We start from the raw sequence: 15,312 nt of genomic DNA on the forward strand, positions 1-15,312 counted from the left end.
TTTCAATTAGCATTAATGTCCTCTAGTTTCATCCATGTTGTTGCAAATGGCAGAATCTTCCTTCTTTTTTTAAGAATGAATAGAACTAGATTGCATTTTCTTTATCCATTCATCTATAAATGGACACTTAGGCTTATTTTCATATACTGTATTGACTATTGTGAATAATGTTCCAACATACATGAGGGTGAAGACACTTCTTCAAGATACTGATTTCATTTCAAAAAAAACTAAAGATACCAAGTGCTGATGAGGATGTGTTGACAGCAGTGTGAACTGAGAGAGCCCAGTGTGGAAGACGAAATGGAGGTTCCTCAAAACCGTCCTAAGACCTAGCAGTCCCACTACCGGGTGCATATCCAAAGGGAGTGAAATTGGTGTGTGATCGAGGCACGCACATTCCCATGTTCATCACAACACTGTTCTGAACAGCCAAGAAGTGGGAAGCACCTAACTGCCCATCAGGTGGTGCATGGATAAAGTAAATGTGGTACACACATAAAATGAAATGCTGTTCAGCCCTAAAACATGAAATCCAAATCCTGTCATTTGTAGCAACATAGACAGAACTGGAGATCATTATGATAAATAAAATAAACCAGACATAGAAGACAGGGACACATGCCTGAAAGCACATGAAACCTAAAGAAAATTGACCCTAACAGTGTTTGCAAATGGAAAGAGGACCAAGAGTCGGAGGGAGGTAGAAGGAGGGGAGAGGAAGGGAACATACACAGAATTAAGATGTGTTATGTCCATGTTCCAACTCCCACAAGGAGTGTATGCATTATGTAGGACAGAGATGTACTACAAAAAGCAAAAATTATAAAAAAGAAGAGTATGGTAGTGATTACCAAAGGCCAGGGAAAGCAGGCGAAGGGAGGGGTAGGGAAAGATTGACCAGCAGGTATTAAGTTGCAGTTAGACAGAAGCAAGTAGCATGCTATTGCAAAGTAAGGTGGCTGCAGATAACAAAACTATACTGGAAAAGTTGCGGGGAGTAGGCATGTTCTACCTGACTTAAAGATCGTAATGTACACATATATCAAAACAGTACATGGTATTTCAGCAATAGTTTTTATGTTTTTACCTATCAGTTAAAAGAGAAAAAAATTATTTTAAAAAGATACTGATTTCAATTCTGTTAGGTAGACAGCCAGAGGCTAGACCATTGGATAATGTGACAGTTGTTTTTAGTTCTTTGAGGGCACTCCTGATTACCTTCTGTAATGACCGTATCTGTGTATAAGCCTCTGGCAGGGTAAAAGGATTTCCTTTTCTCCGCTCCCCCGGCACTTGTTATTCTCCCTACTTATTTGACTTCAGATCATGGCCATCCTAGCAGGAATGAGATGATATAGCTCATTGTAGTTTTGATTTTCGCTTCTTTAATTATTAGTGATGGTGAGCACATTTTCATATTTCCATTGGTCATTTTTATATCTTCTTTAGAAAAATGTCTGCTTCGGTCCTTTGCCCATTTTTATCCTAATTACTTGTCTTATTTATTGTTGCTGTTGCTTTGTTTTGTTTTGCTTTTGCTTTTGCTTTTGCTTTTGCTCTTCGGGTGTACGAGTTTTGTACTTGCTTTGGATATCAGTTGCCCCATCAGATACATGGTCTGCATGTATTTTTACACCATCTGTTGGTTGCCTTTTTATTTTATTGATTCTTTCCTTTGCTTTCCAGAAACCTTTAGCTTGATATAGTTTCACCTGTTCATTTTGTCCCGTGCTGCCTGTGTTTGGGGGTCATGTTCATGAAGCCATTACCAGTGCCCACATCAAGGAGTTCGCCCCTGCGGCTAGCACTACTGTTAACAGTTAAGCATGCAAAGCACACCAGACAGTTGTGAACAAATCTACTATTACTGGAAATTGTGACATATTTTCTCCATAATTCCAACTCCATACTTTGTAGCCCCCTTTGGCTTCTTTTCTCTCTCTCTCTCATTGCTTCCTCACATCCTTCCTGATAAACCAACCTGTCCTGATTTTACTTCTACTACTCAGTTCTGGCAACCCCAGCCAATACATCACTCTTTTCTGTCCCCTTTTGTATCATTTAGCTCTCTCTCCTCTCCCTGCCCTCTAATACATTTATATACTGCAGCCATCTCATTAAGTAAATAAAGCGCAAGTCTAATGAGGTCACTGGCTTCAAAGCCCTTAGTGTTGAATCTTTCCTATAGAAATGCAAGCGACAGTGAGACGTACATGACCGGGGCAGGGGGGAACGTGTACTCAAGTTTTTCTGTCATCCAGCCCCACCCTACCACTCAAACCTCGATTCCTCCCATTCCTCTTTGGGTGGCTGACTGTGCCTACTGACCCCCAACTTCCTGTCCTATATCCACTACTTCTATCTGCTCCATCAAATATTTATACCTCCGAATTTTAAGCATCCTTAAAGGGCCAGCTCGCATATGCATTCCTATAACACTCCCCAATTCCTACAGACAGTATGTGTGGTTTTAGCTCCTGTAATACTGTAATCATGCCATTAGATTCTTGGAGCATAGCAGTTGGCATGGTATATTCCTTTGTATTTGTCTTTGTTTCTTCATTCCCATCTTACTAAATGCTCGCAGAGATTTAGGAAGATTGTCTTACTGAACCCCTCCTGCTAGTGGAAGGGGTTGATAGCGGTTGCTTTACTATTTATAAAGTGTTTTCTTGTCAGTAACGCCATATCTTTTCTTTCCTCCCAAAGACATGCCTGAATATTCTGTCACGAATGAATTTTGCCGCAAACATTTCCTAATTGGAATTTTGCTCCGAGAAGTCGGCTTTGCCCTGCAGGAAGACCAAGATATCAGGCACTTAGCTTTAGCTGTCCTAAAAAATCTAATGGCTAAGCATTCATTTGATGATCGATACAGAGAAACAGTAAGTGGCCTTCCTGTCTTCCCTCCCTAGGCACTGTTTAATGGCTCACTGCATTAAATGCATATCAAACCTACAAGCCTATTGATTTTTACATGAATCATTTCTTTGGCCACCTTTTCACCTAGAGAAAGCAGGCCCAGATAGCGAGTTTATACATGCCCCTCTATGGCATGCTTCTGGACAATATGCCAAGGATTTACCTGAAGGACCTGTATCCTTTCACAGTCAATACGTCTAATCAGGTAAGTTTATGTAACATTTCACATTTCTAGCTTAACAGTGAATTTATCTGTTTATATTTACACCCTGCATAGCTGTTTCTTCCCACCTGTGAGCAAATTCACACTTCATGCTTCCTGTGAGATGCTCACATCAATGTCCTTGTTTCCAGATTGGCCACTGTAGGCTTCTACCTGGTGTCTCTTTTTAACATTGTATTTTCATAGTCCCCTGTTGTCTGCATCCCCTTCTAATTCTTCCCAGTTTTTAGGGCTCCTGTGTTGCCCTCGTGGCCCTACCCTCAGCATATGTCCTTCCCCCACCGCCTTCGGCATTGTTTTTGCCCCCCCTATGATATCAGTATAGATAAGTGCCTTATTTGTAGTTAGGGCTCAGAGGTAGACTGTTATAATACTTCCTTCACCGAACCACCATGGTGACTGCACAAAATCTACATAAGACCCATTGTTGTGTTACATCTTGGATGACTAAGATGCTGCTAAATCCAGTAACAGTGGAAAACATAACCATCAAAACGTATGGGCCAGGCCCCTGGAAAGTTTTTGAGAGAGTACCTCATTCAATTCCCAGTTACTATCCATGTGACTTTTGTTAAGTTATCCAGCTTCTTTAAGCCTTATTTATAAGATGTGATGGAATACCTACATCACAAGATCTTTATGAGGATAAACTGTGTATACATCCTGGCATATAAGAACTATTTGCCCAGCATATAACAGCTATTTATAATCTAGTCCCTGGAGATAGATAGTAGTAAGCATAAGAAAACTCAGGATAATGCTTATATATAATCTATATTGTATCCCATAACTATACCAGTAATTGTCTCTGTCATTTAGTCCCTAGCTCAAAGATTATTTCTACTATTATTATTTCTATTATTTTTGATAAGAAAATCAAATTGTGACTAAGAGTATGATTTTGACTTTATTCACTTTCATTGCCTACTCTGGCAGAAAATCTTTGCTGGAATATAAAAGATCAAATTAAATGTGATCTAATTGAAAGTGTAATGAGGAAGGCACACACGGGTTTACAATGGTGAAATATTCTGCTTGCCATAAATCTCTTCTCCACTTTGAATGCAGGGGTCAAGAGATGACCTAAGCACCAATGGAGGATTTCAAATCCAGACATCTATGAAACATGCAACCTCTGTAGATACATCATTTTCTAAGGATGTTTTAAATTCCATAGCAGGTACTTGAAAGCACTTGTGTTTAACATTCATCTGTGTTTACATTGTAGATCATTGTGCTTTTTACCAATCCATAATTCATATGCATAATATATCTGGCAAAGTCGGCTGCATCGATATGCCCAGACTTTTTACATATTTCTTTGAATGCCATCCAGTGACTGGGCTTGTACTAAGTGTCCATCTTTGCTTGGCTTAAAGAGCAATCTGCTCAGATGTTATCAAGTTACTTCGTTCTGGAAACAGCCTTTAAGTTTTCATTGCACGGAGCCTTTTAAAATATAATAGCTTTTCAAATTTAAAGATTATTTTTATGAACTATTTTTGAAATGGCGTTTTAATTTCTCATAAACTGTCCAAAGTTGAAAGCTCCTTCCCCAAAATTATCTTTATGGGATTGTACTGAGGCAGTTTTTAAAAGGCACTTTAAGAGATCAGAAGAACATGCCTACTTTGTTTGTTTCCATTTATAATGGTTCAGATTGTCCTACGTCTTTAAAGACCACTTTAATAACCCTAGAAATGTCACATTTTTAATGCCAATCCTAGACTCTATTTTGAGATACTTTCACAACACAATAACCACTTCAACGGTCCTAATCATCCTTTTGGGTTCATCATTTTAGCTTTTTCTTTTCTGTAACCATGCATCTCATTGTCATACGTGTGCTGTGGCTTGTGTTTGCAGCATTTTCATCAATAGCTATTTCTACAGTGAACCATGCTGATTCCAGAGCATCTTTAGCGAGTCTTGACTCCAATCCAAGTACCAACGAGAAGAGCAGTGAGAAAACTGACAACTGTGAGAAGGTACAGCTTCACTCCCAGAGGGGTGTAGTTCACCAGAACTACAAGCCAGAAAGTTCTTATTTGTACTGTCCTTGTTGGTTCTTTAATGCCTAGATCCCGAGACCTCTGTCTTTGATTGGGTCAACTCTTCGATTTGACAAGTTAGATCAAGCAGAAACCAGGAGTCTGCTCATGTGCTTTCTTCACATTATGAAAACAATTTCAGATGGTAAAGAGAACTCTTTCAAATTACATTAAGAAAAGAAAGAGAGAACACTGCATTCCAGAGATCCTCATGCTGTGTGGATTTTTCTTCTAGAGACTCTGATCGCCTACTGGCAGAGAGCACCCAGTCCTGAGGTGTCCGACTTCTTCAGCATCTTGGAGTAAGCCACAGATTGATTAGATAACACGTTGATTTGGAACTTTCAAAATAGCCCACTGTACCACCTTTCACCCCAAGAACGTTTATAGTAAATTACTTATCAGTAGTAACAGTTAAAGAAAATTTAATGTTTTTCTTTCAGTATACTTAGATGAACAGTTATGTGTAAGTAAAAGGGAATGAATAATTAGATTGTGACCTTTTTTTCCTTTCTAGTGTTTGTCTTCAAAATTTCAGATACCTAGGAAAACGCAATATAATAAGGTAATAATCTTAAATTCCCACAGGTTAATGTAGTGTTTTAAAAAGCATGATGATATATGTTAATGCATCAGGTTAGATTTATAAATACGTGTCTGAAATCATAAAACATAAATAAGGACTGTTAAGTTGACTTCACCTTATACACAGAAGTTTGTAGATTTATATGAGACAAAAAAGCCCACACGACCCCGATTTCCCACTTGCAGGCGAAACTGGGATTTTACTCCTCACTGTATCATAGAACATGAAATACTTCGTTGTGCAGGCATTGCTTTGTCAGTTGCCATTTTGTTTGTCTATGTAAATTATAGGTGCTGAGCTATAATGAAATCTTGTTTCCCTTGCAGAAAAATTGCTGCTGCATTTAAATTCGTGCAGTCCACCCAGAACAATGGAACTCTCAAAGGATCCAACCCTTCCTGCCAGACATCAGGTCTCTTGTCACAATGGTAATGTCACATTTGCTTGATATGTGAATTGCACATATGTGTACATATGTGTATATCCATGCATAGGGAAGAGTGAGTACACAGACCCATGCATAGATAGATAGATGATAGATAGATAGATAGATAGATAGATAGATAGTAGATAGATAGATAGATGATAGATAGATGATAGATAGATAGATAGATAGATAGATAGATAGATAGATAGACGGACGGACGGATAGATAGATAGATAGATAGATAGATAGATAGATAGAAAAATGTTTCAGACCAAACGGAAAATTCAAGAAGCTTTCTACTTATCTGAATAAATTTCATAGACACTTTCTTTTCTGTCCCACTAGCTTATACAACCAGAGTTAAGAACTGTGCCTCATTTATGTGCACTTAGAGCACAATGTCTTGGATAGAATGAGCGTTAATGAGAATTTCAATTTAATTGAACCTGAGAGGTACACATAATTTGAATAAATGCCTCTCTTAATTCTTGCTAATCTCCTAGTGACAAAGCAAAATTTGTGATCATGTCTGCCTATTCTTCTCAGTAATTATACTGCTTTTGGAAATGTTCTTAAAGCTGAAATTGTTTTTTAGAACATCAAAAGAGGAGGTCTGGATGGCTGCATCAGCTTCCTTTAGATTTCCTAGTCATTGACCTGATTTTCTGTGTATACAGGACTTGCAGTCCTCTTCATCAGCCTCCCCAGTGGGAAAGATTTGCCCCAAAATTCTACCTCAAATCTCCTCTGGGTCTAATAAATAGGAATTGTTTGCTACAATTTTCTCTGGTTTGATTTATCCTCGCCATAGGCATTAGAATAATACATAAGATGAATATTTTAGAAAGAGTTTTAGAGGAAACTAGGAAAGTGGTATATAGTCAATAAATCATAGAATAAAATTTGCCTCCATCTCTAGAGACCTCTTGAAATTGCCTTTGAGTGCCTTTGAGTAAATTTTTAAAATGTACTGGGTATGTTTTGCAAATGGGAATAGAATAGAGAGCAGTAAAGAATTGCTTTCCCTGTTGACTAATAATGGTAATCCACCCGAAGTCACAGCAAACGTCTGCTGGGCTGGATTTTAGCTCCCCCGCAATGACTGGGCAGGTGCGCCTGCTGCCCTTCATCACGTAAAAACTAGGATTTTTTTTCCTCCAGTGACAGACTGAACTAGACTCCAACATGAAGTTCCATAGCCCAGAATTCTTTACTTCTTGGAGTTTCAGGAACAGGCCATGCTTCCTGGGCTACTGAAACCCCAAGTCTAATTTCCTGGGCTTTGACCCATCCAGTCCCTTTGATTCCCCCAAACCAGTCTGTGAAGAATATGACAAAGAGATAACCATAGCATCATCTGAAGAACGGATGCAAAAGATGTGATATTTTTATACAATGGAGTATTACTCATCTATAAAGAAAAGATAAATCTGAGGCTTTTATAGGTAAATGGATGCAACTAGAGACCATACTCATAAGTGAAATAAATTGAACCCACATGTGTAAGCATCCTTGGCCAAATCATAAAGTGAGAAACAGAAAGTATTCCTAATTCTGCAGTGACACTGGATCATTTTCCCATTGAATGTGTCTCAGACCATTAAATGAAAGGTATTGTCACTGTCCTTGGTGATAACTTAGAGGTACAGAGGACCCTCAAATACCAATGTCCCCCACAGCGACCACATGTCAGCTCCCATGGACATGACCCAGATGGAACGCTGAGTCATAAGAAGCATCAAATACAAGACATAATAAAACAAGAGTTATTTTAGACCAGATTCAACATCTTCCATTTTTAAAAGCAATTTGATATATCCAAGCTTCATAATATTACAGTTTCTAATGCCCATCACTGTACCTGCTGGTTGATCTGCTAGTAGCCAACTCAACATTCATAATTCATTTGATTTCCTTTTTTGTTGTTTTGTTTTGTTTTGTTTTTGTTTTTGTTTTCTGGTTCCAGCAATTGAACTCACAACCTTCCGCTTGCCAGGCAGGCGCTGTGCTGCTGAGCTAAATCCCCAGCCCGATTCATTTGATTTCATCAATCATATCAGAAGCACTTTACCAGAGTTGCTTTAACTGTCAGTCATTCAATGTATGGTCCCTGCAAATACTATCTTGGCTTAAATAAATTCCTCCAAAAGTATTTAAAAGTCACTTTCTTCATGATGCTTATAGTGAATATTTTTTATTTTTTAAAAAACCCTCTGTTCAAATTAGTTTTTTTTATGTTTAACTCAGGCTAGGATATATTTGTAGTCTATTATGATCACAGTCCTCACAGGGAGTTGGTACATGGACACAGCACATTGTTATGTTTTCATCTTCCCCTCCATGTCTTCCTCAAATAGAATATTTTAATAAACCTTTGGATATAAAATCTCCAGATAACAGTAACCACTTCTCTCGTTGAACTTTCAGGATGCACACCACTTCCGGTCACGAAGGCCATAAGCAGCACAGATCACAGACCTTACCTATAATCCGAGGCAAAAATGCACTTTCTAACCCCAAACTGTTGCAGATGCTAGACAATACCATGACCAGTAAGTAAACCAGAAATCACAGGAACAAGATGGTTCCCAGTTGTTTTCTAAATACGTATGGTATAGGGCATAAAATGCATTATAATGTTCAGTAAATCCAAGGAATGCTGCTGTGCCGGTAAAAACCACTGTTTTAAAGTTTGTTGCAGACCAGGAAATGCTTCTTGGTGGAAGAAATCACCAAAAAAGAAAAAGACGTAGTGTCCTTATGGGAAAGGTGAAGGAAAGATAAAACTCGCAATGGAAGGTGCTCAGGGTGGCTTTTGATACTGTGAGGGTTATGGAGCCTCTCTCGGACAGGTTGTTTCGCTTTGACCCTGGAAGAGAACAGAGTTGTCCATTTTCCATGAGCAGTAAGCATAACACCTTGAATCCAGAGATGCACGCATTCCTGCTTGTGAGGGAGGAAAACCAGAGCCCAGTGTTTTATAGCAAATGTTAGCAATTATGATCATATGGCCCACAGTTCCTCTGAAGGTTTTAATATACAAATATGTTTGTGTCTTTCTGAAGGGGACTCTTTTGCCCACTGCCCACTGACTTGTACATTTGATCTAGCCCAGAAGCATAAAGCTGATTACAGAAAATCATATGACCTATTGGTGGCTGAATTAATGGAAAAGAACTAAGAAATTATGGAGCCCTACAACTGATATAAGAAAGGGTGCATACACGAAAGACTCGGCCTAGTGTTTTCTAATTTACCCAATAAGGAAACCTAATAAACAAAAGCACTTTGATTTAATAAATTATTAATCAATACCAGCAGACACTAGATATACTATAATAAAAAAATCTTTCATAGGGTACAGTAAAAAACTGTCTAGACACTCATGCATTGTTTCATTTTGCATTTTATAGGCAACTCCAATGAAATAGACATTGTACACCATGTGGATACGGAGGCCAATATAGCAACAGAGGTTTGCCTCACTATTCTAGACCTGCTGTCCCTCTTCTGTCAGGTTCACCAGGTGAATATGATCATAATGTTTTCTGCAAAGTGGTAAAATGAGAGGTCAAAAAGCTATCTGAACTCAAGGACATGGTTTTAAAATGTTTTATGAAATCAATTCACCTCGTGTAAATCAGCTTACACGTGAGTGGAAAGCACACTAACAATGAGCTTCTGATTTATCAAAAGCTGACCAATGTTTGATATGCAAACATCTGTGTTTTACTATTGTCAAATCAGAGTCTTCCTAATTTCCCTCATTTTGCTGTTGGGCAAGCTGGGGCAGGTGAGAATGTGTCTGTACTTTTTCAATAGAAAAAGGAGGGGTAAATGGTGCTAGGGATTAAATTTAGAACTAGAGCCAAAGAAACTGATTTATTCATTTTGAATATCTTTTATATGCTTACCTGCCATTCGTATATCTCTGATGAAGTGATACCACTCATACCTATTAAAAATGCTCAATTTTAAAAGACTCACTGTACCAAGTTTTGGCAAGGATACAAAGAAACTGGACCTTCTATTCATCGATGCTAGGGACCCAAACAGTAAAGACCTTTACTACTGTGACTAAATATTGACCCAGGAGAAATAAAAACACGTGTCTACACAAAGCTCTGTACACAGATATGCATAGCAGATTTATTTTCAATAGCAAAAAGAAAAAACATCCACCCACACGTATATCAACAAGTAAAGGGATTAGAAAAATGTGTGCTATGTCCATATAGTAGAATATTATTCAACTGTAAAAAGCAATTAGCTACCAATACTGGCTAAAACATGCATTAAGTTCAAGAACAAGAAAAAGAAAACTATTGCCATATTATTTAATTTGTATAAAAGTTTAGAAAATGCAGGGGCTGGGGATTTAGCTCAGCGGCAAAAGCGCCTGCCTGGCAAGTGTAAGGTCATGAGTTCGGTTCCCGGTACAGGAGAAAAACAAAAAAAAACAAAAACAAAAAAAGTTTAGAAAATGCAAACTATAAAAACAGCAGATCAGTTGTTGCCTGAGAAAGGGTAGGAAGGGATTACCAAAAAAAAATCGTGAAACTTTCAGGAATGACGGATATGCTCATGATCTTGATTACAATGGTGGCTTCAGGGATGTATACCAATATCGAACTCATCCAAATACACACTTAGAATATGTGCAATTTAGTGGATGCCAACTACTTCAATAAAGGTGTTAAAAAAAAAAAAAACATTTGCAGCTCAACCAAATGAGCTGCAGACTCGGTAGCACATTAAGGATTGAGCCAGGATTTCCTGAATCCACTGATTAAAGTCTCTACATCCACCTCATGATTACACCAAGAAAGCCCTGCTTCCAAGTGACATGTGAGGATGGTGACAGAAAATAGCAGCAACTACATTTTGCTTCTTTATTGCTCAATGGAAATGTCACTCAAATCTCTCACATTTGAAGTGCTTTCCCAGTGTCAGCAAGGACTGGCCCATGACTTCATCTCATCTCTGCTGATCCCTACCTACTCCCTCTGCTTTTCTTTCTCATAGGCTTCTCTCTACCTAAAGGCTCCTGTACCGTCTATTTCTCCGTCCTGGGACAATCCTTCCAATTTCTCCAAGGCAGGCTCCATCCGCACATAGGTCACTCATCCATTAGAGAGGTCTCTGCTGACCACCTGAACGAAGTAATCCCACCCCAAAAGCAAATACGTTCTATTACATACTGCATTATTTTATTTAGTCACTTTCTCTATCCCTGTTATGTAAATTTATTTCACATCCAGAACTGTGCCTACAACATGGTAGGCACACGATACATATTTTTGAAGAAATGCAAAGGTTTCACTTGTCCTAAATAAAATCTGTGCTGAATTTCCAGAGACAGCTGCAACAATCTGACTGTCAAAATTCATTGATGAAAAGGGTCTTTGATACCTACATGCTCTTTTTCCAAGTCAACCAGTCGGCCACGGCACTGAAGCATGTGTTTGCCTCTTTGAGGTTGTTTGTGTGCAAGGTAAGGAGCCTCCAGGTTCCCAGGAGAGCTCAGCTGGGGCTGATAATGAACACGTCCTAATCTTTGCATCTCTCAGTATGGAGAGAAAAAGATTTGCTTTCTTCTGCTGCTTATTAATGTGATTCCTGGTCTCCAAATGAGTTGACATTCTGCCTGTTTTGATACCAAAAGGAAATAAAATTAGTGTCCAATCAATAGTTCTTTGAATTCCCACTGAGTGTATTAGCAGAGTTAGTAAAATGCATTCCTTCAAGGGTCATATCCATCCATGTCAAGTTGAGCGGTTTCCATTAAAGTAGATATAGCCGCTGTCTGTGGGGACACCTGTAAATAACACTCTGGGATTTTAACAATGTCAAGTACATAGAAGACATTTCAAATCTCTCATTTAATTACTGTGGATTGATTTTAGCTACTGATGATATAGAGAATTATATAGACTTTAATGAGTGAGAGTATATCTTCCTCACTTTCAAATGCAAGAAGCAGAGTAAGTTAAAACTGGAGAGGGGTTTTTCAAAGGAGAATGGACAGAGAAAAGTGAAGAAAGGTTGTCCATCCCACCCATTCTTTTATTTCTCTAGTTTCCCTCAGCATTCTTTCAAGGACCCGCTGACCTCTGTGGGTCATTCTGCTATGAAGTCCTGAAATGTTGTAACCACAGGTCACGATCAACTCAGATGGAAGCCTCAGCTCTTCTGTACTTCTTCATGAGAAAGAATTTTGAATTTAACAAGCAGAAGTCAATTGTCCGGTCTCACTTACAAGTAAGTGGTACCAGTTTTCATTAATGGTCTTATAAAGCATGCACAAGCCCCTAAATTAGACCTGCTGCCCACAAACAAGACAAACCGCTCATCTGTTTCACCAGCCATTAAAGCCTCTTGTTCCCAGGGCAACCTGTTACCAGCTCCACCAAACTTCTCCTTAAGAGAGGAATCATCACAGTTTTAATTTACAGCAGGACGTAGCTGGGAAGAAAGTAGCAGAGCCCATATCTCCATTTGTACTTCCCTTTCTTTTGTCCAGGACTAGGATCAGGTAGACAATTCAGAAACTTTAGCTAGCTCTGAGCTAAACCCACCAAATTCATAAGATCTTTATTTAAAGTATCCCATGATTCCTACAGCCTTCATTAAGTATTTACATTTTGAGGAAGTGCCTTGGATTACAAAGCCAGCTGACAATGCTTCTCCTTGAAATTGACACAGAAATGAAACCCAGTGAATTTCTTTCAAAACACTATTTCTCATTTTGTTTAAAGGGGTTTATTTTTCTTTTCCCTTCCAGCTCATCAAAGCCGTAAGCCAGTTAATAGCTGACGCGGGGATTGGAGGCTTTCGCTTTCAGCACTCCCTGGCAATCACCAATAACTTTGCCAATGGAGACAAGCAAATGAAAGTAAGAAATGCTTTGTGGGCTTTTTCTAAATAGGCAAGGATAAACTGAAGTAGTCTCTTTGTGAAATAGCAAAATCATTAAATATTAATTCTACATTTTGGTTATTGGGATTTTGAGCATTTGTATTTTTAGTCGTTTGAGTTGATAGCTTTTACAGTTATAGCACATAATCGGCTCAGTGGAATTTTCGAGACATATTGTATATAACAAGCAGATTAACCATGAATATTCAGAAATAAAGCAGTTCACTCATAACCCCTCTCTTAGGCAAGTACTTTTCATCTTTCTTTTGGTGCTTTCTATAGACTTTTTCCCTCTGGCCATTGTAATGAAAACTCCAGGGGTAGAAGTGAGCTTGAGTGATAACTACGCACTAAGATTAAAACAGTGCTGTCAGGTCCTCTCCCCTCCTGAGCCTGTTTTGCCCTCCTGTCTCTCTGTTCAAGTCCTCCTTGTTTACTTCATTTCAGAAATGCTCCCCCATGGGATTGCCCTCAGAAATCATAAAGATACTCATAGCATCTCATGAGCAGAAAAAGCCCCTTGTTTGATGATATCAATTAAAGTTCCAGAATGGAATCTCTTTGATCCAATCTTGTATCGCACGCCCATCCTTAAACCAATCCCTGTGACCAGGGGGATCAAAAAATATAACTGGCCAGATAAAAGCCAAGTGCTCCCCCTGGTGCCTAGGAATGATAGCAGACCTGTTCAGATCATCACACGAACAGAAGTCAGGGAGGACAGGACCGTAAGAACAATCGAGATGCTATTAACAGAAGGAGGTGGACTTGAAGACAAACGAACAGTGTCTGCTGCAATTCCTGCTTGCAAATGTGTCTGTGTATGCACAGTCACGTGGCCCAGAACCCACAGCCGTAGAGAACGAACACATTTGTGAACAACACATCGAGCACACCACATGGTGAGGTCAGCCATAATTAATAGCTTGGCTTGAAACAAGTTCTTTTAAGAACTTCCATAGATAATGACCCAACCTTTCTCTTTTCCAAAGAATAGCAATTTCCCGGCAGAAGTGAAAGACCTGACTAAAAGAATCAGGACCGTTCTGATGGCCACAGCTCAGATGAAGGAACATGAGAAGGACCCTGAGATGCTAGTGGACCTTCAGTACAGCCTGGCAAACTCCTATGCGAGCACCCCCGAACTGCGGAGGACCTGGCTGGAGAGTATGGCCAAGATCCACGCCAGAAATGGAGACTTATCCGAGGTGATCAACAAAGGCTCGCACATTTACCATCGCCACTGAGCTCTTCACCAGCATGACTTGAATTTCACATGCAGCGTGAATGACCACAAGTTACTGTGTTTTCCCGCTTCTCTAGATATTACCCAGCTACATTTTATGTGCAATAAGTTTGCACGCAAAATTCAAGAATGCCTGATTCCAAGTAGGTGACCTGAGACAAGGGCCAGACGCAGTGGGAGAGTAGCAATATGTGGAAAGCAGCACAGATGTGAGAATTAAAAACTCAACCCAAGGCTAAGGAGGATGGTAATTAGACTGTCTGGGAATTGAGAGTTCTACAAGTTAATGTTCTCTGTTTTACAGCATTTTCTCTGCCCTTGGGGTTAATAGGAAAGCTTGCTACTACATAGTGAGCAAACTCAGGCAGAGGAAATCAGTCCTCACTGCAGCTAGTCTGAACTGGCCATGGGAGAATTAACACTGCTTATGCTATAGAAGGAGAAAGCTTGTGAATACGCTGTACAAAGCTTGTGAATCCACACCTAACTTTTCTGTCAGCTTTAACACTGGGTGGATGTGTACACAGCAGTTCATACCCAAGGCTTCTGGATGGAAATGGGAAGGTTCTCCCTATTCCCAGAACTGTGGCCCTCCTGGGAGGAGATAGATTTGTCTACAGTGGCCCTAAAACCTGAAGCTTTTGCAGTGATCAGTGTCTCTGGAGCCAAAAGCAGAAGCCTGTCTTAGCAGCAATTTGGCACAAAGAATAATGAGCAACTCTAGTACCGTCAGACAGCTCTGAAAATGGTGAAATCCTTCCAACTACCTCAAAAGGAAAAATCTGAAGTCATTTGGAACTTTCACCAAGTCAAATTTTGATATGCACTCAACAACATTTAAGGCTTTAGGGAATGCTAGAGAAAAATCAAATATCACCCATATAACCCTTATGGGGATGTACATGCTACACCAGGCCACACTAGTTAATCAGCTGC

The 15,312-nt window shown here is 39.3% G+C and overlaps 1 protein-coding gene across 7 annotated transcripts in view; it reads left to right on the plus strand.

Annotated features, from left to right (window-relative positions):
- Positions 1–15,312, plus strand: part of Dock10 (dedicator of cytokinesis 10) — a 195,036-nt gene that overhangs the window by 157,139 nt on the left and 22,585 nt on the right. For 6 of the 7 annotated variants that reach the window (XM_005395477.2, XM_005395478.2, XM_013519949.1 and 3 more), the window contains exons 32-45: positions 2,713–2,888; positions 3,014–3,130; positions 4,217–4,328; positions 5,015–5,136; positions 5,230–5,344; positions 5,435–5,501; positions 5,717–5,764; positions 6,112–6,213; positions 8,640–8,764; positions 9,626–9,738; positions 11,569–11,706; positions 12,291–12,473; positions 12,997–13,107; positions 14,123–14,338. In XM_005395477.2, the coding sequence (XP_005395534.1) occupies positions 2,713–2,888; positions 3,014–3,130; positions 4,217–4,328; positions 5,015–5,136; positions 5,230–5,344; positions 5,435–5,501; positions 5,717–5,764; positions 6,112–6,213; positions 8,640–8,764; positions 9,626–9,738; positions 11,569–11,706; positions 12,291–12,473; positions 12,997–13,107; positions 14,123–14,338 (1,745 nt within the window). The remainder of the gene's footprint in view (positions 1–2,712; positions 2,889–3,013; positions 3,131–4,216; positions 4,329–5,014; positions 5,137–5,229; positions 5,345–5,434; positions 5,502–5,716; positions 5,765–6,111; positions 6,214–8,639; positions 8,765–9,625; positions 9,739–11,568; positions 11,707–12,290; positions 12,474–12,996; positions 13,108–14,122; positions 14,339–15,312) is intronic. The other variant, XM_013519950.1, reaches the window with a different exon arrangement.

This window comes from Chinchilla lanigera, unplaced genomic scaffold, assembly GCF_000276665.1.
Source record: "Chinchilla lanigera isolate Chin_1 unplaced genomic scaffold, ChiLan1.0 scaffold00052, whole genome shotgun sequence".
Classification (NCBI taxonomy): Eukaryota; Metazoa; Chordata; class Mammalia; order Rodentia; family Chinchillidae; genus Chinchilla; species Chinchilla lanigera.